This window comes from Clytia hemisphaerica, unplaced genomic scaffold, assembly GCF_902728285.1.
Source record: "Clytia hemisphaerica strain Z4C2 unplaced genomic scaffold, Clytia hemisphaerica genome assembly, whole genome shotgun sequence".
Classification (NCBI taxonomy): domain Eukaryota; kingdom Metazoa; phylum Cnidaria; class Hydrozoa; order Leptothecata; family Clytiidae; genus Clytia; species Clytia hemisphaerica.
Genome location: NW_027103529.1, coordinates 384,274 through 408,748, shown reverse-complemented (window position 1 = coordinate 408,748; position 24,475 = coordinate 384,274). Strand labels below are relative to the sequence as shown.

The window sequence follows — 24,475 nt, the reverse complement described above, 5'->3', positions numbered from 1 at the left end:
TGAAGTTGGTCTATTTTTCACAAAATTTGAGAATGTCATAAACGAGAGTGTTTGAAATATGAGTGGTTTTTGTCCTTAGATATCCTCAATTATTTTTGCAAACTTTGTTCCCTGCGTATTATCAGCTTTTTGATGCTTACTGATAGCGCCAGATAATATTCCCTGGCGTCCAACAGTCGTGTAAATGAAGCCTAGGATACATTCAAGCTCGCCACACTCTGCCCCGTTTGCCCCAAGAAATTCAGTCATGGAGACATCGCTGTATTCTCTATAATATAAAATTTTGCCACAGCTCGCCACACTCTGCCCCGTTTGCCCCAAGAAATTCAGCCATGGAGACATCGCTGTGTTTTCTATGTGAAATATTGCCACACCTCGCCACGCTTTGCCCCATTTGCCCCAAGAAATTCAGCCACGGGGTATCACTGAGTTTTCGATATGTAATGTTGCCACAAGTCGCCACGCTTCGCCCCGTTTGCCCCAAGAAATTCAGCCATGGAGACACTGCTGTGTTTTCTATGTGAAATGTTGCCACACCTCGCCACGCTTTGCCCCATTTGCCCCAAGAAATTCAGCCACGTATTATCACTGAGTTTTCTATATCTAATGTTGCCACAACTCGCCACACATTGCCCCATTCGCCCCAAGAAATTCAGCCACGGGGATATCGCTGATTTTCTGTATAGTATAGAAGAGACATTTTATGTTAACGTTCAATCAATGATTTTATACAATAACGTAACACAATCATAGCATGTGGAAGAGCATTATCCCGTTATGTTTTACTGACTGTAGTATGATAGTATGAAATTTTCGTATTGAGAGAGAAATTGCCGACTTCATACATGACAATTCTCACTTGCCGTACGTCAGTTTATTCCATTAGACGTGAAAAGCAACGACATTTTCAGACACACATATATCGCGACCTAGCCGGATACATAGAGAAGAGGTTGAAACATATCAATCTATAAATGACATGAATATGAACATTCAATCTTTCTGAAAAATAGAATTGAATACACAAGTTACCTTCAAACAGATACAAATTGACGGAAGCATTTTCAAAGCTCAGTATTTGATCCAAATAATGTGCTATGTATTCAGGTCGTTCAGCATGATGTCCTTCACCCCAGTTATCAAACCAACCAGTGTAGTATTCCGAATTAACCTGTAAAATATAAGCAAGAATTGCTGAGTGAGAGGTTTTGGTAGGTAATATGCTACCCAACCTAACCCAGAGCCATTTGCACCACTTTTTTATTTTTCTGATGGATGTTAGTACTATCATGAGCACTATGTCAGAAAAATCAAAAACGCGATTTAAAGGACTGGATACAAGTGTTCCAGTGATCGGAATAACGATAAAGGGCTAAATGCCACCCAATGGAAATGGAAGACCAAAATGAATTCAGACGCGTTGCGCAATGTAGTCTCTGTCATACTTGAAGGTAAAAGAAAGGGTGGTCTTACATAGGGTCCTTTCGGCTGATATTTCCTTTGCAGTGCAAACGACTTATTCACATCATGACCTGCTCCGAAATCGACTGTTCTATACAAGGATGAAATTGAACCACACTGTAAAGCTTGATCAATGATAGGGTCTGTGGTGTATAGAAAGACTTTTTGACTGAGATATTTTCTTAACATTTGTTCCATTGCTAACATGTATTTTTCATCACAACCATAACTACCATATTCATTTTCAACCTGAGAAAAAAAGACGAAGATTGTAATAGCGAAATACAACGACGCGGTTTAATTAAATTACTCCCTTTTTTACCGTCAACTATCTTAACCAGTGATATTTTTCCTACTTGGAGCTCAAAGGGGAAAACTTTTATCAATTACCTGAACACCAATAATAGGTCCTCCGTTTTCATATAAAAGTGGTTTAACTTTCGGTAGCAAAACAGAAAACCATTTGTCAACAAGATTGAGATATCCTTGGTCTGAAGTTCAGATCAATTTTCCAACTTTGCTGCTCATCCAATAAGGAAAACCGCCATATTCCCATTCAGAATCAATGTAGGGTCCAGGCCTCAACAAAATCATGAGATTGTACTGTTGAGCCAATCTAATGTACGAAACGATGTCAAGATCATTTTCAAAATGGTAGACATTTTCAAACATTTCATGCATGTTCCATGCGACATATCTGAAAGGAAGAAATGCAAATACTCCAGTTAATATACAGTAAACTCTCGCTTATTCGAACTCCCGGAGGGGGGGTACTTAGGCAAATGGAAGGGACGGTATGTGCCGCCCTTAAGGGTACCTTTTTTGGACTTCCAAAGTCCCGCTAAGGGTCGCAAAAATCAGAAAATCAAATTTCAGTCCCAGTAAGGGTCGGAAAAATAGGAAAATTTCAACTTTTTATCCCCTGAAAGATCGAAATTTGGTCAAAATTGGTCAAATTAGTCCCGGTAAGGGTCGTAAAATTCCCAAAATGTTCCTTTGTTTTCTCCTTTTTAGTCCCGGTAAGGGTCCAAAGTCGGGCGGCACCCCCCGTCAGCTCGCAACCCTAGTACCCCCCCCCCGGGTTTGAATCTTTCGAACATGTTTTCAGTCCCTTTCCAATAGAAAACCTTTTAAAATACTATAATTGGAATCTTTCTGTAATTCGAAAAAAGTTTCAATTTTCCTCGTGCCAGTTCGTATTAACGAGAGTCAATTGTAAATGGAAAACACATTTGAGATTCGATTCTTTCAGTCACAGAGACAGTTTTAAACAGCTTTGATAAATGAAGAGGCCAGATAATCAGATTAGCAATGCACCTTTTCGACCGTAGTCGCGCAGTTACTTTAATGGGATAAACTTTCGCGGGGATTAAATTTCGCGGTTGGGCCTATCCACGAAATTCAAAAATTTAGCAGGGACTTAATTTCGCGTGTGGCACTATAGGGTGGCAATATTTTCACGATTTTGTGACTTTTAGTGTCAAATCATGCATTTTGGTTGTTGAAATACACATTATCAGCGCTTTTTTGATGCAAGTAACCATTCAATAAGTATTTATATGACATATTTTGAGTTTTGATTAGAAATATTTCGCGGATGAGGCCCTTCCAAATTTCCATTGGGATTTAATTTCGCAGATTTTCGCGGATGACACCCAAATCCACGAAATCCGCGAAATTTAATCCCCGCGAAAGTTTATCCCATTAAAGTGCCACTTAATTATTTAATCATCCCCCTAAACTCAATCCAATCCTTTTTGACACATTTCTCTGTAGTTGCGAAAAAAGGACTGGGACGGTTTTAGTGGGATAAAGCGGACAAAATATGCCCGCGCGGCAATTGGTGGCTACGGTCGAAAAGGTGTACCGGGCTGGAACGATATCACAGGGGGGAGTGCGGAGGGGAGTGAGCGTAGAAAGAAAGTTTGTCGTTTGGAGGTTCTGAATCAAAAAAATGAAATGATGATATGAAAAAAATGACCATTCTTATGAAAAAGCGTGAAAAGCTTGACACGTACGTTTGAATGACATTTAATCCAGACATCTTCGCTTTATAGAATCGATCCTCCCAAAGTTGATGCGGTGTACGGAAATAATGCATACTACCAGAGATGTAACGAAATGGTTTTCCATCTTTCAAGAATGTGTTGTGCTCATAATCAATTGTAAACGATCTCTCGTTGTTCAGTGGATATCCGGTTAGAGAATGCAACTGTAGGACCAGGAGAATCAAAGTTAGCATGATTTACTTTTGCCAAGTCTGACACCATAAAATTTACGCTATCTTAAATAAACTAGACATCGATTTTAAAAACAAAACAGTATTTTTGAACCACGATGAGCTGTACTTATTTAAGGGCCTTCTCACTTTACAGTTAAATCTCAAATTTCAAGTGGCCTTAACATGTTTTTGTGTAAAATTGTTCTCCCTGTAAGCAGGATCACATTTGTTATCACATTAAAAACTAAAGAACACTTTTCTTCAGTGGGTATATAAATATCTGTTGAAATCCCAATGGGGAAATTTTATTGTTCCAAGGTTAAAAAATCCAGACGGGATGGTTTTGGAGTGCAATTTTTAGGCATTGAATTTCGAGTGGAGATGAAATCAAAGTCAATTTCCCAGTGGGGCTGTAATTCCAGGGTATTTTCCCACTCGGACCAAATTTGCGTTTCCCGTGCGTTCTCAACCCCTGCTCGAGTTACGGAGACTCCAGTTTAATTCTGCTTTGTCAACATAAGAGGCGCACAAAAGAATATCTTTAATCGAGAAAGTGTGCATAATTATTTTAATTTTCTAAAATCTATACATGTACAAAAAAATTAATAAATCATTTAAAAAATACTTTTAAAAAATCGAAAAAAAATCTTAATAAATAATTTCAACGAATTTGACGCGAATTCTTACAAAGTTTTTAGGGAAAAAAGAACAAAAGAGCCTACCATTCATTGAATGTGATTTTCTTTTCAGATTTTGGCTGCAAACCAAAAATAGCTCACTTAAAAATCAATTAAAAATTAAACAAAGATAGGTGTGTCGACAATGTAAAAATCACTTGCATTGGTAGGAGAGCGGTCTGTTTCAACAGGTTTCAACATGGAGGTATAAAGAAAAACAGGAGTTTAATTTGTCGGTAATGGGTCGTTAAAGCCTTTTGATTTCTTTTATAAAATGTGTCAAAAGAAATTCTAAGCTCGCCCAATGAAATAAGACTCTTTAGTAGAACTGTAGAACTCAAGTTTACTCTGAACATTCTAACTATCAGTATTGAAGATATTAGCCTTCTAATATACGAGAATCAAATAAAACTTAGCACCACAAAACAAGTTTATGTTCCATTTCGTTTTCCGTTAAATTTTTTTTCGAAAATATATTTTCTTTAGCTAGAAAAATGGACAAAAAGTCGCTGGAGAATTTTGGAGGAGAATATCAAGCAATTGAGTTCACCTTGAAGAAAACATTTATTGAAAAATCTTCTCATTCGATGGAGGATTGTCAAGTTTACAGGCCTTTTTTTAGTCCAAATATTTTCTTACACCGATGCCAGAAACAATAGATCTCGTCTCATGAAAATGGTACCGCTATCATAAGATTTTGTCCATTTTTAGCCTTTTCATTGCCATTCTATGACACTTTGGAGGGCCTTAACTCTGAACTAAGAAATAATTTGAAAACATTTAACAAATATTTTCAAATCAGTGAAGTATAAGTTTCAGAAAAGAAAACTTCAAAAACTCGCTATCCGCTCTATTAAGTTATAATAAGCCTTTTGACATTGATTGCCGATCCCTTGCCGACAGGGATTTGCCACTGGTGCTCGAAAGGTGGACCTCGTCAGAAATCAATTCTTAGTAGTAGTATTTTCGAAAAGTTAACAAAGCAAGGGGGCGTTTATTTGGCACCTAAGAGTAGGACCTTTCAGATGTGAAGTCAAGGCCGTGGTAGTGTGATATGTAAAAAGTGTTAAAAAATAGTCAAAAAGGGACCCTGATCACCGGCACGTCCCTGTATTCCATTCCATTTTACTTGAGTAACCCCTAGATAAAATAGAGTTCAGCGATGATATATCACGAAAACGGCAGAATATTTTTTTATTACCTTGGTCCATTGGTCAAGCTTCAAGAAAGTATCTTTCGGTTCATCCAACATAAATGAAAAAGAAAAGAGGCTGGGTACCACCCACGTGGCATCGTTTGTGACGTCATTATTTCTGATGATTATTTATGTTGATTTACAGTCAAGCGTTCAGATATTTTAGATACCGCTGCGAGTAAACTCATTCGTCCATAATTGATGGCTCTACCCATTGAAAAGCCTTTTTTAAAGCTAGGAATAATTTCTATAAGCTTAAGTCGATCAGGAAAAATTCAAGATTCCACGCAATTGTTAAAGCATGTGGTTACGTAAAAAGGGTACACGGATATTTGCAGCAATCTTAAGGAATTAAAGAAAGTAAAAAAAAATATTTAAAAAAAGTTCAACAAGTATTAAAGAAAGTAACAAGCAATACTTCAAGAATGCCTGTAACTTTTGATAGTCAAATATAATTATGGAATTTTTTTTGCTTGTTTCAGAGAACTTAGCGAAATGTGCAAGACCTCTATTTTTGACATTTTCCCCGATTTTTTCCGAAAATCTCCCAGATTTCCCCAAAAATTGGGTTTGCATGAATTTAGAGAAAAACTTGCGTGAATGCGTGAATTGCGAAAAATTTTTGCGTGAATGCGTGAAATTTGGGTCCGCTGGGGGGCCTCTATTATTGGTATCATTGATTATTTCGAAACGAAGTGATTTTATTGAAAAGATAAGTATGAAATTATATTGCCTTTGTTATTTTTAAGTCATTAAAGAACTTTGCTAATTTCCAAAACACTAAACACAGTTTGGCTATGAGGTCATTAAAGAGATCGTAAAATGTGTTATGATCGAAAAACTATCACTACCCCCGTTTTTAGTAATAAGTTTGAGATTTGATATTTCACAAAAAAGTGTTACCAAGGGGTATTTCGGGTCCCATATCTTCCGAAGGACTTTTCTGTTTGCCTTGAAATCTAATAAACTTCTTTAACCTAAAGTTGAACTACCACTGGTTGAAAAATGAAACTTATAGCATAAGTAGAAAAAAAGTTCAATTTTCATAATCGCAAATTTAACCGAAAATCGCGAAGTTTTCAGCCAAAAATACTTTAAAATATAGCGCTTTTGATTCTCTAAAACAAGCAAAAAAAAATTCCATACTTATATTTGTTATCAAAAGTTACAGGCATTCTTGTTTCCACTACCAATTATATTTGGACACATTTTTTTTTTTTTTTTTTTTAGTTGCGTTTTTAGTTATTAAAGAAAGTAACAAAAATATTATGTCTTCAAATTACCTCCCCCCTCTTATTCCATCCCCCACTTATAATAATATAGAAAATTTCCTACCCCGCTGTATTCGGACCTTCCCCCGTCCTTTCGGGAGACAAAATTAATACACATTTTTAAATCAATAGACACAACATAGATTAATAAAAAAATTTTTAAATCTAAACCGATTATCTTTTTCATTTTGTTTTGTGTTTCATCTGTATTCTCGATTTTTTTATTACTTTCCAAAGCTTGAATAATCCCCAAAGATTATTTTTCCAACAAGATAGAGAAATTTCTCTAAATTTAAATGTTTATATTCATTTCATACTGTTATTTGTTAAGAATGTCATACAGTAATTGTCTAGAATTTTATGGAAAGCGATCACCCTCGATGAATACCCACAATTTCTTCTATCCTGAAGATTATCATAAAATTCAACACCAACTGGCTTTCGAATTCCCACTCCTGACACATTTGCATAATTCACCAACATCCCTAATAAAACATCTTCCAATTTAAAAGGTTTCACCAATCGAAATAAGGGACCATTTTTTGATAACAAATCTTGATAAGATAACTGCCATACCAGGGGCGAAGGGTGGATAATTCTTTGGTGCCCACTCCTCTTTTGACACATACCATTTAGAGAAGTTGTTACGATGTGGGCCGAGACCTTCATACATGTGTCCTGCATAAAGTCTGTCTTTATGTTTCAAAAAAACGGGTCTTTGTGAATCAATTTAAATAAAGTTGGTATGTTGACAAAAACATCATCGTCAGTTTTCAAAAGATAATCAAATTGGCAATTTTCAAGAGACCATAAGAAACCTAACATAAATTTCCTTGACAAATCCCAATAATTTTCTGTTCTATTCATTATAAGCATGTCTTTGTGAATAGTAGACTCCAAGCTAGCATTACCGATGTGGTTTTGTAAATAGCCGGTCATGAAATATACTTTATATGTAGCTTCGCCGTTGTAAAGCCTCGTATGTTTAGTAAATTTACTTGGATCTCCCCAGTTCACTCTTATAGAGTCCCTTCGATTTTTATTTGCGATATGTGACGTCACTAAAATAATAATCTGCGTGTCTCTTGCTTCAATATCTCTCGAGTTGACAAGTTCTATATTAGGTGTTTTGAGATTCATTCCATATATGTTCCATTTTAAATGGTCTTTCAGCTTTTCAACAGTTTTTAAGGCAAGTTTCAGCTTGTTAGTGTAATTAGCATGTTGTTCATTCAGTTTTGTCTTAAGGTCTTTAAGTTCTTGTTCTCAGCTTATTGGTACAAAACAAGTATAAAGAATTGTCATCGTAATCCAACAAACAAAAACAAGCAGGGGAAACTTTTTAAGACGCCGCATTTTTCTTCGAGTGTAGATTTTCAGATAGCTTCAAAAAAAATCATCCACTTTTCTAAGAGGTACTTTCAGTTTCTTTTTAATGCCATTTTCACCATCCCTCCTTTCAAATCATATCATACCAAATAGATTACCATCAAACTTCACTTAAAAATAAAAAGATACGTCGTTACCTGTATGGTGATCAACAAAACAATCTTGTGTTTTACCATGAAGGTAATAAAGATAGATGGATAGTCAATGCCTTTTGTTTTATTCTGATTTATCATCGGAAGCAAACAGCTGTTTGGTTGCTTTGGGAATAAGATAATTAATTTTGGGTATACTTGTGGGAATATTTAAGATGAATGAAAAGACAATACATTTTTAACAAGTATATTGAAATATAATAGCCTTGTCATGAAAAATTGAAAATAAACTTCGCATAATAAGCACAATACTCTAAACTTTTAGGGGAAGCTGCCCATAAAGCCATCGATAGATTTAAAAAAGAATTACGTGTTACGATTAGGAACCTTAATGGATCATTTTGTCAGAGTATGAAAACCGCTACCCACTTAGACGTGAAGATTTTAAGATAACAAACTTTCAATGATAATGTGATGCGACTCTCAATGTTCACAAAATGCCAGCCCAAAAATATATCCTTATGAAATTAATATATTATTTTATCCTTAAATCAGTTGAAACTATTTCAAATTGCATTTTAACTAAGATTTCTCGCAAAATTAAGTTTTTCAAAATCAACGGACCAGCCTCTTTCTGTTCTTATAAAGTTATAAATTGATGTTTTATGCTTCCAATGATGGTACACCAAAGAAAAGCCGCTTTGAATCGCATTACCGAGACGTTTTCTCTCCATCTGTATCTTTATTACCTTCATGGTTTTACTACGTCAATGACTGTAATTTTTCTAATTTAACGCGTGGCAATAAATAATTATTTTTGACGCTACGCGTGAAAAACTAGTGAATAATTAATTACAAAATTAATGGGAAAAGTAAGTTGGACGCATTAAAATGGAGGTAAAAATCTTTATTTGAGTCAGGGTTGTCTATACGTTTTTATAATTGTGGTAGGTGGTAGTCAACATTTTTTGAGCTTGGGCTTTTCCAGAAAAAATTTAATATGGGGGGGGGGTGATGATATAACAATTTTTCAGCGATACGGACAAAATGACTTTTGGCCCCCGGACAACAGGTTTTACCCCCCCCCCCCCCCCGGACAAGCATCAGTTGACCCCCCGGACAACCCAAATTACCCTCCGAACATGGCAATTTTGATGATTTTTCGCTACCCCCCCCGTACAATATATCCTCCACCCTTCATGTACGGACATTTTTTGGAAGAGCCCCTTAAAGTTTTATAAGAAAGATAAGTTTGTCAAAATTGAAATTTTCTTGTACAAGTTTTCATGTCACGCGTAATTATTGTAATAAAATTATAACGCCCAACGCATTAAATCAGCCAAACGCGTATTTTTTTTTTTTATTTTTGCGGCAAAAAGATCAGAAAGCAGAAAGGGCGCCATTCCCAAATTACACCATACCGGCGACCAGCGACGTCCGAGACGGCTCTGCAATTAGATTTTTTTTTCTCGCTTCGCTCGCGTTATATTTGCCGTATTTCTTGCCGTTAGGAAAACTTGGATGTCAATAAGCGGAGTGAAATAATTAGACATGACCGCGATTCGTCGAAAAAAAGGCAGCCCGGGGGGTGCTTAGGCAAGAGAAGGAAGGGTATTAGTATTGCCGGGCTTAAAGGTGCCTTTTTTGAAACATGGCAGTAAAAACGGAAAATCAAATTCAGAAGAATCGGAAAAAATGGAAAATTTTAACTTTTTGCCCCTAGAAAAGATAGAAACTTGGTGAAATTTCCAAAAGGTGATTCAAAATTAAACAATATCCCTTGTTTCTTCTCTCTTTATTCTGCTAAGGGTCCAAGGGGCAGGGCCGAAAATATCGCACCATAGCCCCCGGAAGGCTTTTTTGGTGCTTTTTATAAAAAACTCGTCATAACTTCGATAACTTTTCAAATTCAACAGAACTTAGATTTTACCAAAATAATTATCGACATAGGTTTAAAGGTCCCTTTTTACGAAGAAAGAACTCTAGTTTTTACCGCCTTTGAAATTTTAATGTTGCATGTTAAAGTTAACAAACTTGTCTTGTGATTTTATGTTTTATTTTTATTTGTTCTTTTCTTTAACAGATTCTGTTTAAAAGATTTTCTTTTGTTTTGAAAAGAATTCGAATGTCTCAAATCAAATAGGTCGTTAATTACATTCGAAAATATAAAACAAAAGAAAAGAAATAAAAAAAAGAGAAAGTCTAATCTATCAATCAAAACAAAGTCTTTATAAAACGGCGCGAATCTGATTTAACACATTTGTGGAGCAAGAAGCAAAAGTCATCTTTTAAAAGAACAAAACATTGCTTGCGAAATCGAAAGTGACACACAGACAGAAAACAAAATGACATACGCGTTATACTATTAATATATAGATAGGCACAATGGCTGCGTTTAGACCAACTGGCATTTGTAATTTGGCATTTGCTCATGAGGGATTCGATTTTAATAGCTTTTCCATTGTATTTTCTGTCATGGCATTTAAGGAATCGTCTTTTTAGAGTCATTACTGAAAAGGTGATTCCCTCAAGTTCAACTTTGACAGATCAAACAATGAAAAGCATGGAATTTCTCAAAAACTGCAGTCACTAAGACTGAAACTTTTTGCCGTAGGGCTAGGCTATGGCAAATCTTGCAAATTCTACAATCTACAGAAAGAACTGAATAAAAAACGTGCAAATACTTTGAAAAATCAAAAATGTCATTTTTTCTCTTTGTTTTGGTTCCTTTGTTTGATTTGAAATGCCAGAAAAGTGGATTCCTTTGCTCAAAATGGCATTTCAAATGCCAACGAAATGCCAACACGCTGGCATCATTAGGCATTTGACAAACCGAACAATTGCGCGGAACAATAGAATTCAAAAGAATACTGCAAGCAATTACAAATGCCAGGTTGGTCTAAACGCAGCCAATTTCAGCAACGCGTTAAATTAGAGTACGCGTTAAATTAGAAAATAAAAGTTGTGTTTTAGGTTCTTTAACACTTTTAACAAAGAATTGCCTTATAAATCGCTTTTTAATCAAATCCCTTAAGAGTAATTAAGAATTTAATTGTAAAAATGACGTTTTGAACTTTAAAAAGACGTTAATAATATGTGGCATCACCTTCTTTTATAAAAAGTTTTGTTTCGAAGTTTTTTCAAACGCAAAGAATTGAACCAACGATGTAAAAATAATAGATAACCAACTTGCCTTGATTCTCAAAAAACATCCGTGTTATGGTTGTAAAAATATTAATGACATTTTGCATCGTAAAAAGTGCAATTAAATAAAAACTTGCTTCATTTGCAACCTTCTATTGGACAGAATCGATCACGTGATGTATATTTTTCCAAAATTTGGGTTAGAAAAAGTATATTTTCCTATAGGCAGCCTCACAGAAGGAATTTTTAATAGATATTATTGTTCTATAAACATTCATCTGTTTATTTTGTATCAGGCAACCTTCATGCACTTTTCATTCGTGAGATATCGCACTTCAAATCACACATATATTTTTCAGAAAACATCATTTTATGAGCGTTTATTTATCCAGATGAAGATTAAGTGGTATCAGGCCGATCCGTAGTCAATTTGTCTAAAGATTGGTACCTTTATCTTTTGAAAAAAATTCCAAAATTTGCAGTAAATAACAATTCAAATTTTCTATCAATTCAGTGGATGTCAAAAAGTTTGTCAAAATCTAGCTAAAAGCATAACACGCACTGCACACAGAGCTATTTAAAGGAGTGCTCATTTCAATAGGAAAACAATGGTTGTTATCTTGGGAGAAGTGCCTTCTAGAGGTAGTTGGTTATCTATTATTTTTACATCGTTGATTGAACTGTTTTAGATTTTTCGGAAAAATTTTCTAAATCAATGCATCAAAAGTTATGGCTGTTTTTCTATGATAAAAATCCGTCCCCCGGACCCCACTGTCAGTGTTGAGTCCGGAAATGGCCCAGAACTCAACGCTGACAGTGGGGAAAAGGGGGACCATGTGAAATGTATAGATATAAATTGGGGGATTGTGGAAGAACTTTACCATTTGTTAAAATTGACAAAATTAAATTCCAGTGAAAAAAAAACAAAAAAAAACTAAAGTCCTTCAAATTTGCGATCCATTTTTATTCTTTCTTCCAAGTTCATTTATAAAAATGTTCCTATATTCTCCAATTCTAAAATCTTTATAGCAAAGACACCCGGGAGGGGGGGGGTACTTAGGCAAAAATGGATGATGGGTATGTGCGGACGGTAAGGGTCGGTTTTTTCACCTTTCCAAAAGTTTTTTAATAATCAAATCGATCTGATTGATTTAAAACTAAAAATTATGATGTAATCGTAATTGACCTAAATGAACCAATCAGTTCTCAGAAAAAAAGTTTGACTGTTAAGGGCGATTTTGGATTGGTAAGTACAGTACTCACCAAACAAAATCTAAAGTTCAAAACTTCAAAGATGGCAGAGGCGCTGGCGATCACGTTAGAATTCAGGTATAAAAACAGACTAAAGAGTCGGAAAAATCAGAAAGTTTTAAATTAGTTTCTCTAAGGGTCGGAAAATTCAGAATTTTTAGGAAATTTTTTGATTTCGAGAGAAAACATTGTAATAAAGTCTCCAAGGGTATGACTTTTTTCAAAAATCAAAAAAAAAATTGTAATAAAGTCTTTCTAAGGGTATGACTTTTTTCAAAAATCGAAAAAAAAAATTCAAAAAGTCTCTCTAAGGGTCACCTTTTCAGCAAAAATCAGTCTCTCTAAGGGTCGGTTTTCGGAGGTCCCGTCCGCACATACCCCTCATTCGCCAACCCTAGTACCCCCCCCCCCCCCGGGCAAGGACATTTACCAGCTATCAAAAAATTTATAGGTACAAAACAAATCATCGTCTCATAATAATATCAACTTTTAGATTTTATAATTGCGGTATATAAAGATTGAAAAGTAACTTAGGATGGGTTTACATCTGTAGGGGAGAATCGATTAAAGGGACATTAAAGTAGTAAAATGTAAACATTGCGCGAACCACGTGTCATTAAAGAGAACAATTAAAATCACGTGTCCAAAACAAACTTGTAACACAATTGAACAATCAAAATTAGCCATATTTGGTTTGATTTTTTATTTTGACATGTGACATTTGTTTTGATTTTGTATCCGCTGCATACAGTTTGTTTAAAAATTTCGCAAGTACTGTTATGTCCCTTTAACACTCCCTTTGTCGATAACAATTCAGAACATAAACGAAACAAAAACTCAAAATCACTTTTACGAATTCTTTTATAAACATAATCGATCTTCCCCTCGTTATTACCATTTTTACAAGAAGTAGGTTTGGGTACCTCTTAAGACAAAGGACGTAAGTAACGAGGAGAAGATCCATTAAGTTTTGAAAAGAAATCGTGTAAACGATTTTTCCAATTCATTTTAAATGAGTAAAAAATTGGAAAATGATTTCGATGACGATGATGACAACTACTCAAATGAATTTTTTGATCAAGCTTTACTACACAGCATGAACTTGTATGTCCCCAGTTGAAATGTATAGACAGTTGAATATAGAATTCTGTAATAGAATTTGATGTATTTCTATCGTTAAAAGAAAGCGGTTACAGTATTGGATTTGAAAATAAAAATTATGTTTTGAATCAATAGTATGTAGCAATTTAATTACAAAAATGACGTTATGAACCTTAAAAAGACGTTAATAAAATGTTATATTACCCTCTTTTGCAAAAAGTGTTAAGTTAGATAAATTAATGTATCAAAAGTTAACTCTTTTTGTACGAAAAAAAATCGAGATGAAATTTTTTTCAAATACCACTATTTTTAAGATTTTGAGACAAAGAAGCTTTTGCAAAAATTTTCCGTTAGCATAAATAACGATTACTCTCGGGTACCTAATAGCAGGGGGGTTTGGAATAAGGGGAAGGATTGGAAAAATTCTCAAAACTTGATATGCGGGGGGGGGGGTTGGAATGGAAATGTCCTGGGTGGAAAACTTTCGAAAAGGAGGCTAATACAGCAGGCTAAAGAGGGAATTTCCAAAAAAATCAATAAATTAGCAGCCCCCAGGCTATTAGGTACCCTAGTAGGTAAGAGAAAGAAAAAATAAAGTTAGACATTTTCTGAGTGTTTCTATGTTTCCGAGAGCTTAGATGAGGTAAGGAAAGGATATTTATGATGAGTTATCTTTTTGGAAAATGCCCCTTTAGTTAGATTTTTTATTTATTTATTTATTTATTTATTTTCATTTATTTATTTATTCTTTATTTTAAGTTGGGTGGTATCTAGAAAATTACAAGTAATTCGTCTAATCAAATCGAACTGTCATAAAAACATTAAATGTTTTCATAAAAACATTAAATGTTTTCATAAAAACATTAAATGACAGTTGGATTTAACTGTCCTTAAGTCAGTCAGGATGTAGACAGAACCTTACTGTATCCGCCGCACAAAAACACACATACATAAACTCAGTAATGACATGTGGGACACAAATAATTCCCATCTTCACCTCGCCGGCGAGTAGGAATCACATACACGCTTCATTTTTTCATATACATCAATTAGAGTTTCATTTCAGCGCACTTCTTACCCTATTCTGAATTTTGATTCATACTCTCAAGATTTTAAGGTTTTGATTTATCTTGTTTTAGAACGGCAAAAAACATTAATGAATTAAATTCGCATCAATCAACGACTATTTTGTCTTTATAAAGAATATTATGGGACAGAGACAATCCATCAGTTCTTCAAATCAACACTACTTCACTGATCAACTATTCAAGTTTTAAGTCATTGCTGAGTTGGCTAAAAACTATTTGGAAGTTAAAATCAGACGTCAAGCCTATGTGTCTATACTACGTTCTCGTTAATATAACAATAGCGTTCAGTTATAGGTTGTTGTTGTTATTTTCTGCCCGCGCAGTTTGATTATTAGCCCTATAGTGCCATTTGAATTAATGACAACAACGAACGCAACGAAAACTTAACGCTATTACTATTACTATTCATATCGGACATTCAAACAACGTTTTTTTCTTGCGTCAACCAAGTCTTTTCGCTTCAATGTAATCTCTTCAACACATTTTTAGAACCTTTCGAGCGGGCCGCAAATGACCAAAAAGTGTTTTTTTTCTGACGTTAGTTTAGTCTCTTCGCTTCAGTGCAACGACTTCAATCAAATTCCGAGCGGGCCGCAAATGACGTTATTGCCTTATACCCGGGCGGTTAATGATATTTCAGCCCTCTGAAGCCTGGCACTTTAGTCTCCTCAGCACAGGTATGGCAATTTGAGTCACAAAACCTTTCAATACCGCCCGTCGATTAAACCTTTAATGGCATACTTAATGAACGCTACATGGATAATAATAATCCTGTAACCTATTAGAAAACTTCCGTTACCTGACATCAATACTTGATGTCTTCAAACCCATTTTGTGTGCTGTCAACTTCACTAAAATCAAACCACGGTAATATCCTTCAAAACATTAAAGAGATAAAAGCTGCAATTACAGAGAAGAAATTTATGTCTATGTCGATTCTATACAGGAATATGATTAACTTACGGAACGTTAAATATACAAAAACAAAAACTGACAAAAACAAACAAATAAAACAGACACAAAGAACAAAAAATCTCACCAACCTCCCACTTATTGCCAAACTATATAACGCTTACAATGAACAGGTAATAATACAAAACTCCATATAGAAAAATTATTTGCGTAAAAACAAAATACAAAACTCCATATAGAAAAATTATTTGCGTAAAAACAAAATAAGGCATTTCATCACCGGACTAGAATTAAACGCTTGATATAGCACCTATCAGGCCTATCACATGCACGTTTTTTTTTAAGAAACTACTTTACGCGTAGAAACTTCTTAACATTCGAACGAATTATTCGAAAGTTTAAAAGATTCGAAATTCTTTATCGGAAATAGAACAGCAGTCAAACAAAGGGTTAGTTAACAATATAATAATTTAAGAATTTGGAGTGTATAATTTCTTTGCAAAGGTCATAAACATAAATTTTGAGCTAATATAGTTCTAGTGGTTCCACTAAAGGTAAACGATACCGAAAAAATGGTTGAAAACTCTTACAAATTTGCACGATGAAAATATCGAAACCCCCTGATAAAATGTCCATATTTCATTTCATGGAATTTTGTCAAAAATCAAAACAAATAAAAAAGCGACAAGACATAAACTTCCTTTCATTCTTTAAAATATAGTTTGGAAGTGCATTCTTTAGTCGACAGCTTCTGGGCGACATTAAATTTCTCAAATGTCGTTGCTGAGAAAATCCATGAAATTACAGCAGAACAAAAATCAAAATGAAGATAACAACCCGACGTGCAATGTGGACGACTGTGACAATGGTAAGACTTATCTGAATCCCTTTGATAAAAATGGAAAGCATCTTCGCTCAAATTTTATACTTCTGAGAGTTGCACGGAAGTTCAAAATTGGTTTTTATGTTTCAGAGTTTTAAAGTTTGTTCTGTATTTATCTTTAAGGAGATGTACCGTCGACGTGCAAAGTGAAGTTGAATCGACAAGCGATCTTGGTGCAGTTGATTCAGCATCTATTGCCGAAGAAATAAGCTCAACTACCGGCAAAAGAAAGCAAAAATACGAGAAATGGGATGCAAAGAAACGACTTTCGATCGGGAAGTATGCTTCAGAAAACGGTAACGCTGCTACAGTTCGAAAGTTCAAGCCTGATTATCCGAATTTAAACGAGAGTACCATTCGGACTTTCAAAACCAAAATATCAAGAGGAGTTAAAGAGAGCCGAGAAAGAAAAACGAGACCTCGATAAAACAATCGAAAAGTACTCTTCCAAGACTGGACATCCTCTAATGTTGGGGGAGCTTGACGCCATGGTGCGCTCAAAGCAGAAAAGGGTGTGTAATAAACGGTAGTATCGCTAATGCCACAGCCCGTGCTCTCCTTGACAGATATCCAAACCTAATCGGGAAAATCGACATAGAATCATCCTCATGGGCTAGAAGCGTATTTCGAAGAATGGGCTTTGTAAGACGAAGAAAGACGTCCTCCAAAATCGAAATCTCAGAGGCGGCCAGAAAAGAGATCGAGTACCTTTTTCATCATGAAATCGTCAGCTACAAAGAGAAATTCGACATTCCACCTTCGCTTATTCTAAACCTTGATCAAACTCCTCTGAAGTATGCACCTGTTGGTAACATGACGATGGCGAAAAAAGGATCCGCATCAGTCACAATCGAAGGATCTGAAGACAAGAGAATGATGACTGGTACGTTTGCTGTCACCCTCTCAGGAAAGTTTCTTCCAATCCAATTGATATATGGGGGTAAGACAAAACAAAGTATCCCTAAGGTAAGCTTTCCGAAAGGATTTAGCTTGAGTGTCAACCCCAAGCACTTTTCTAACACATCTGAATCAATTACATTCTTTGAAGAAATCATCCTGCCTTATGTCAAAGCAGAAAGAGAAAGTCTTGGTCTCCCATCTGACCAAAAGGCGCTTATGATCATGGATGCCTTTACGGGACAAACTACCAAAGATGTTGTCGACAAATACCTCGATAACAACTTCCTTCTTGTGAATGTCCCGAAAAACATGACGAAGTTTTATCAGCCATTGGATCTGACAGTGAATGGATACTGTAAGATGTTTCTAAAGGGGAAATTTTCAAGTTGGTATTCTTCACAAATTTCAAAGGATGACGTAAAAATCAAGCTCCAATTAACCACACTAAAGCCTCTGCAAGCAGGTTGGATAATCGATTTCTACAATGAAATGACATCTGCTAAGGGAAAGGAGATTATCACCAGTGGATGGGTGTCTTCGGGAATTAAAGATGCAATCGATCTAGGATTGCAAAATCTTCCCTCTATCGATCCTTTCGAGCAGCTTGATCCAATGATGAATGATGGAGAGAATGTTGTCGAGGCTAATCGTCTACGTATGATCGCTATTGCTTGTCTTACAATTGAAGAGCGTTCTTTGATCGGACACAATAACAAGAACTTTGACTACGACGAAACCGAAGATGAAAATGACGAAGAATGGGTAGCGCCATGCGAAGACAGAAACGCTTTCAATCTATTTGATGAAGCTTAGAATCGAAGTTTTCTTTGTAAAATAGGCTTTTTACAGTTTACATTTTAGTGAAAAAGGACTGTTGTGTGAGTTTTTTGAAAATTTGTGTTAAACCTTTTTTTTCCCAATTTGCCGTATTCGCGAAAGTAAATGCTCGCGAAAAATTTCGAAACTCCAAAATCGCGAAAGTTTATGTTCACGAAAAAAAAATTTTCGTCAAATTCGCGAAAGTAAATGTCGTGAATTTCGCGATTTTTCAACCTCGCGAAAGTTTCTGTTCGCGAAAGTTTCTACGCCTAAAGTAGTGTTGCCAAGCAGCCTGAATGTTTCTTAAGAAATTGGCCTTTTCAGCCTTAAATGTTTCTTACATGTTTCTAAACTTCTTGATATAATCAGCCTAAATCTTACCAAAAATTAAACAGTACCTAAAGATATGCTAAGGCCTCAGTTTAATAATTGGCCCAGCGCTAGCGAGTGGGCCTTTAAAGAGAGTCTCACTATTTTTTTGTCCGTGTTTCCTTCTGTCTATCCATTTTGGTAGAAACGGCGCTTAATACCAGTACCACAATTTTTGTACCGTGATAGCACAGGTCAAAATCATATATTGACGCTGTGCCGACGAATCGAGATTCTATTCAGGGCGCAATCAACGAAGACAAAAGTAACCATGACCAAGATCTTGGATGAGGTTCAAAGTTGATATTTTTATTCCCGTCGTTGAAAACACAACTTACAAAAAGTCATCAATGCTTTGTAAAAAGAGTCAGTGATAGAGAATCATATCATAAAGTATGTCTATTATTTCGATTCAATTAAAGTGACATTTCCATAATTAAAAGTTTAGTAATTACTGTTATACATTTGGGGATCATGTAAAAGATTTCTTTCGAAATAAACTCATTTCAATTACACTTGGAGGTTTCTGGGGAATTCGTAAATAGTAAACTGCATACTGATACAGTCTGCTAGACATTAATAAGGTAATATTTGCTCTTCATCTTTGATTTTTTCTACAGTGATTAGATTGACACATGCGCGATAAGATTTCTATTATTTGTCTTCAGAGGTTAATATATATATTTCATCATTCTGTCATATCTTATAGTTTTTGCTCAAGTTATCATAAAGCTTTATGAGTGAAAATTCTTCATTTTTAGTTTCTTGTTTTCAAAACGACTTTATTTTTAGGAAATAATGGCTTCTAATATAGAAATAAATAAATTGAAATGCAGCTCATGTGTAAATTTGAATAAGATTGGAAAATTTTTCTTGGTGTTACACAAGGTTAGTTCTGGATCTGACGTTGTCAACAACGGTCAGTGATAGGGTGGACAGGCCATAACTTTCCCCTCAATTTTTGGAAACCAAACTAATTTTATTTGAAAGTCCTTACCTATGTGAGAAAAATGAAGGGTCATCTTTTAGAATTGGTTATGTATTCCCAAAGTTATCCCATTTTCAAAACAAAAAAAATCACCTTTTCAAAGAATCGCCTCCTTACACCACGCCAGCAAGAAATAGTTTTCGGAAGCACCAAAATCGCGCCAAAAATGGCGGATGAAATCTAGTCTTCCGTGTGGCGGGGTGTGGGGAGTTTTGCCTGTGCGGTCTGAAAATCGGCCCGATGACTGTTAAACTTTAGCGTATCGCTATTGAGCTGGAAATGCTAGCTAAAAACAAATTTCACAACTATAAAGCTGAAATCCCCAGCTTTCAAATGGTGTAAGGCGCTTCAATAAAAAAATCCGTAATCTTGTTAAAAAATCGCATTTCTCTATTTTTCGAAATTCCAGACGGCCTGTAGATTCTTAAATAAAGCGTATTGTGATAGATTGTAGCCTAATCTTACCCTGGGTTTACTAGGCGATTGAAAAGATGAACCAGCTCAATAGCGACAGCCATTTGTTTCAATGTGGGTCGAGAATTTTCCGGTGCCGTGGTCAGTGCTAAGTCGTGTTTTCACCTTGACGTCGAAAAACATGAATATCTTTGGAAAGAAAATAGATACCTGGATGCAGTTTTTTTACTTGTTTCCCTGGTAATTCCTGATTGATTTAAAAAAGAATGAACAGATTTAGATGATTTAAAGGTAAGTACTAATGCATTGAAGTTCATTTTTGTAAATTCTTCCTCGTTCCGCGCAAAAAAATCCCGACGAGTGCGCACCCTATCAGTGACAGTGGGACGTGGCATGATTTTCAAACTCGACACAGAATTATTTCAAGTACACTGATTAAATGGAATATGGTAATGGAGACTAAAATGCAGCTCATGTGTAAATTTGAACAAGATTGGAACTTTTTTCATGACGCTTCACATTAAATAAAATGGCCATTTCTGGAGCTGTTGTATTGAACGGTCGATGGCTTGATTATTCAAACTCGACTCACATAATAGTTTTCATTTCGAATTGACCTTGATGGCGGAAAGAGGAAGAAGATGAACAAAGACAATACATCGAAGAAGCTCAATAAATCGATGTGGCACCATTTTTAAATTTTATGATGTTGAATTTAATGATATTTTGAATTTTATTGTTTACCTTCGTGTATAAGAAGCACAATCCATAGAGTAACATTTTCTTATTTTGAAATTCAAAATCAAAAAAAAATTAAACATTCGTTTTCAGGAATATTTCGATTACTTTATTACTATATACACTTTGTGTTTTTCAGTTAAAGGAAGAAATTTTGGCGGGAATTTAATTTGGCGGATGGCCAAACAAGTTTTTTCAGAGGGAATTTAATTTGGCGGATGGACGAAAAAACTAAATTTGGCGGGAATTTAATTTGGCGGTCGCTTAGAAATTTAACCTTAAGATGGCGTCAAAACAGCGAAAAAATAGCAAAAACACCTTTAAAGAGATCATATTTTCAAAATGTTTTATTTGGCGGGAATTTAATTTGGCGGATGGCGGAAGAAAGAAATTTTGGCGGGAACTTGATTTGGCGGATTTCAGCCAAATCCGCCAAATCCAACAAATCCGCCAAAATTTCTTCCTTTAAGGTATGACGGTCTCAGGCAAAAACCATAGGGTCGAAATTTAATGAAAATTTTAGCTTGAGAAAAGAGAGATCTGTTGTATATTTTTGGAATGGCTGAAAAACACTATTTTAAGGGTCTATATCTTCAAAAATAAACACCAGGTCTCTCTTTTCTGAAGCTAAAATTTTCATAAAATCGGTGGGGCTATTTGCAAAATTTTATGCATTTTGCGAGAATTTAATTTTGCGAATCAGTATTATCAACTTATTTCACTGGAATTAATTTTGGCGAAATCGGAATTTATTTGATAAGAAAAGCCATGAATACGAGTCAGAGACTCTTTTTGTTTCTATGGTAAAATGGGTGAAAAACTTCAAAGAAAATGAAAAAGCAATTATTTTGTTGGAATTAATTTTCGCGAATTAGCCCAAAAGATTTTTTTCGCGAACATCTAATTTCGCTTTCGCTGGGCCTTAACGCCCAACGGGCTTCTTGTTTAATTTAGTTTAATAATTTAAAGGGAGGCAAACCAATGCACCAGCAGAAGAAAAATATTATATCTCACAACAATTATATTTTCTGGAACTAATAACCATACTTAGAAAACTATTAGAAGAAAATAAAAAAATTATTTTAAAAGTTATTTTTCAAAAATTACAAAGAAACAATAAAAATCAAACAAAAGAAAATCGAGAAAATTATTGCGGTGTAAGTTATAAAATCGTATATAATACATAATTCGAAGGAGAAACTTGTTTCCTACTGTCCGTAAATTTTCTTCCTCTTTCAACATTTAAGGATTTATTGATCCATGACATATTGGCCCGGAGCCACCAGCAGAATATCTCATTTCGCAAACCTCCTTAGCAGATTTTCCTAACAATCCTCTTTCTCTGGTGTGTGCACAATCTGAATCTTTTTGACAAGAAAAGAATTTGTCACGTCTGGCTTCGTCTGACAATCTACACCATGTCTTCGAGTTTGAGTAACATTGACGCCAGCAAGTTCCCTAAAGTTACAAAAATTATACGGAAATTATATGGATGCTTAAACTTCGTGAAATGATTGTTACCTTAATGTATGCGAGTACTTTACAGTAGTTTTGGCATAATATCGAATTCTAGCTTCTACAATGTTTAAACTGTTATTTTGCCACTCACGAAGTGTTTCTTAAGACGTCATGATTAAAACCGCAGTTTAAGCCTCATAATATAATCTACTAGCCGTATGCGCAGCGTCGCACGCTGCGTGTCCCAATCCAGCAAATCACTATACATAAAAAAACTATAAATGAAGAAAGATAGCTGCCAAAACTATGATACGAGTTTCATTTTATGAAAGTAAGGAGAAAAAAGATAACATTGCATTGCAATTTTTAACCACAATTAAGTAAATGGCTTAGAAGAATTATATTTTAAAGACTTTGAAAGACTTTGAAAGACTTTGAAAAGTTTTGAGCGGCTATTGTAAACAAAAAGTTAAAAGAGCATTTGAATAATTCTTCAACAGCGAAAATTATATTTGGGAGGAAGGTTGATGTTAACCCATCCAGCTCCGATGTTCCTGTATAGAAAATAGTATCTTAGCGTCTCAAAGTTAGTCCAGTGGTAAGAAATCTGCATAAGGTGCGAATAGACGATGGTTCAACGCCGTGAGGAGTAGGCTTTGTAGAGCTTTGTTAGAATTTCGAAAACTTTTTACAAAACGCTGTAAACACACACGTTTTAGCGTATTAATATATAGATTGCTTTCCCTTTTCTTCCGTGCGATCTTGCTAAATTATGGGCGGAAATTAATATGGGAAATCCCAGGGAGAAGGGTGCTTCGAAAAACAAGAATAGTTTTTCAGGCACAGTTAACGTAAATGTACATATGTGTGACAATACAAAAGTAGTTCAATCAAGTAGTCAAAATACATTCACAGAGAGCTGCAAAACCAAAATGCTTCAAAATGTTACTTACAATTTCTGTGCATCCTGAACCATCACATTTCCTCATATACTTATGACATCCGTAGCTGTAAACATTGTTACATAGACCTCCAAATTTACATTCATGTTTAGGATCCATTTTTTCTGCCACACGTTCATCAATAATATCTTGTAGTGCTTGGTAGAAATCCCTTCCTGTGTTAGAGTCGTCATTGCTTATGCGATAGGAATAAGCAATCGCCAAAACCGCGGCGAATAAAATGAGTACTTTGATGTCCATTGCCTAACGAAACATCAAGAAAAAATTTCGGTTTATATTTTGCTGAACTATAAAATTGGTTTCAATATCTCTTCACTCAGATTCAGACTCAGATTTCTTATGGAGTTATTGAAAAAGTGTAGTGAGAAAACTTTGGAAAAGTCAGTTCTTTCAAAAATCTGATTAATTGGTATATATGTGTACTTACTGTTGTTGGCAATCTCACTATTGCACTGTATACTTCGCTTGAAATTTGCTTTTCGTTTGATTTGCAAGTCTAACGTTCGTCTCTTTTTATACTGAGGCTTTATAATAAGAGCTATTATGTGATTTACTATTCACTTGTTTTAAAATTCACCCAATGAGGTGCTTGGAATAGAATGTATCACACGTTAAATATAATTCCCATCATAATTACCGTAACAACTCAAATCCCAAGATGCAACAGAGGCTTTTAAAATGTTTTTAGAGTGATTATATGTCTTGATTCACCAAAGAAGGACAAGAAGTAACAAACAAAATAATTTTGATAATTGGTCAGTGCGTCTTGGAAAATGAGGTGTGTCACTTCAATCATGGAGGTATAAAGAAAAACACGAGTTGAAATTGTCGGTAATTGATCGTCAAAGTCTTTTTTTTGATTTCTTTTTTGAAATATATCAAAAGAAAATACTAAAATACTAATACAAACAAAATAATTTTGGTAATTGGTCAGTGCGTCTTGGAAAACGAGGTGTGTCACTTCAATCATAGTATAAGAAAGCCGCGGCTTATTAGAGTCATGTCGTCGAATTGCAGACAAAATTACATTTTGACTAATTTCTCTGCGTACAATTTATTTCAGTGAAAAATACTTTCCAATCAACTAAATTAACCCTTCTACAATGTTTTTGTGCCATCTATTTCAATTTTCCGCTTTTCGA

At 35.0% G+C, this 24,475-nt stretch overlaps 1 protein-coding gene and 1 long non-coding RNA gene across 2 annotated transcripts; both read right to left on the bottom strand.

The window, feature by feature from the left end:
• Positions 1-652: 652 nt before the first annotated feature.
• On the bottom strand, positions 653-3,824 carry LOC136799671 (beta-galactosidase-like). Its single transcript, XM_067056387.1, is given in 5 exon segments — positions 653-678; positions 1,033-1,171; positions 1,474-1,710; positions 1,852-2,158; positions 3,480-3,824. Coding segments are annotated over 5 exon segments (933 nt in total). The 5' UTR covers positions 3,704-3,824.
• An 18,092-nt stretch (positions 3,825-21,916) lies between these two features.
• On the bottom strand, positions 21,917-23,870 carry LOC136799657 (uncharacterized). Its single transcript, XR_010845552.1, has 3 exons — positions 23,761-23,870; positions 23,325-23,576; positions 21,917-22,371 (listed from the first exon to the last, which is right to left on the bottom strand). It is a non-coding gene; the product is annotated as an uncharacterized lncRNA (long non-coding RNA).
• Between the last annotated feature and the right edge of the window lie 605 nt (positions 23,871-24,475).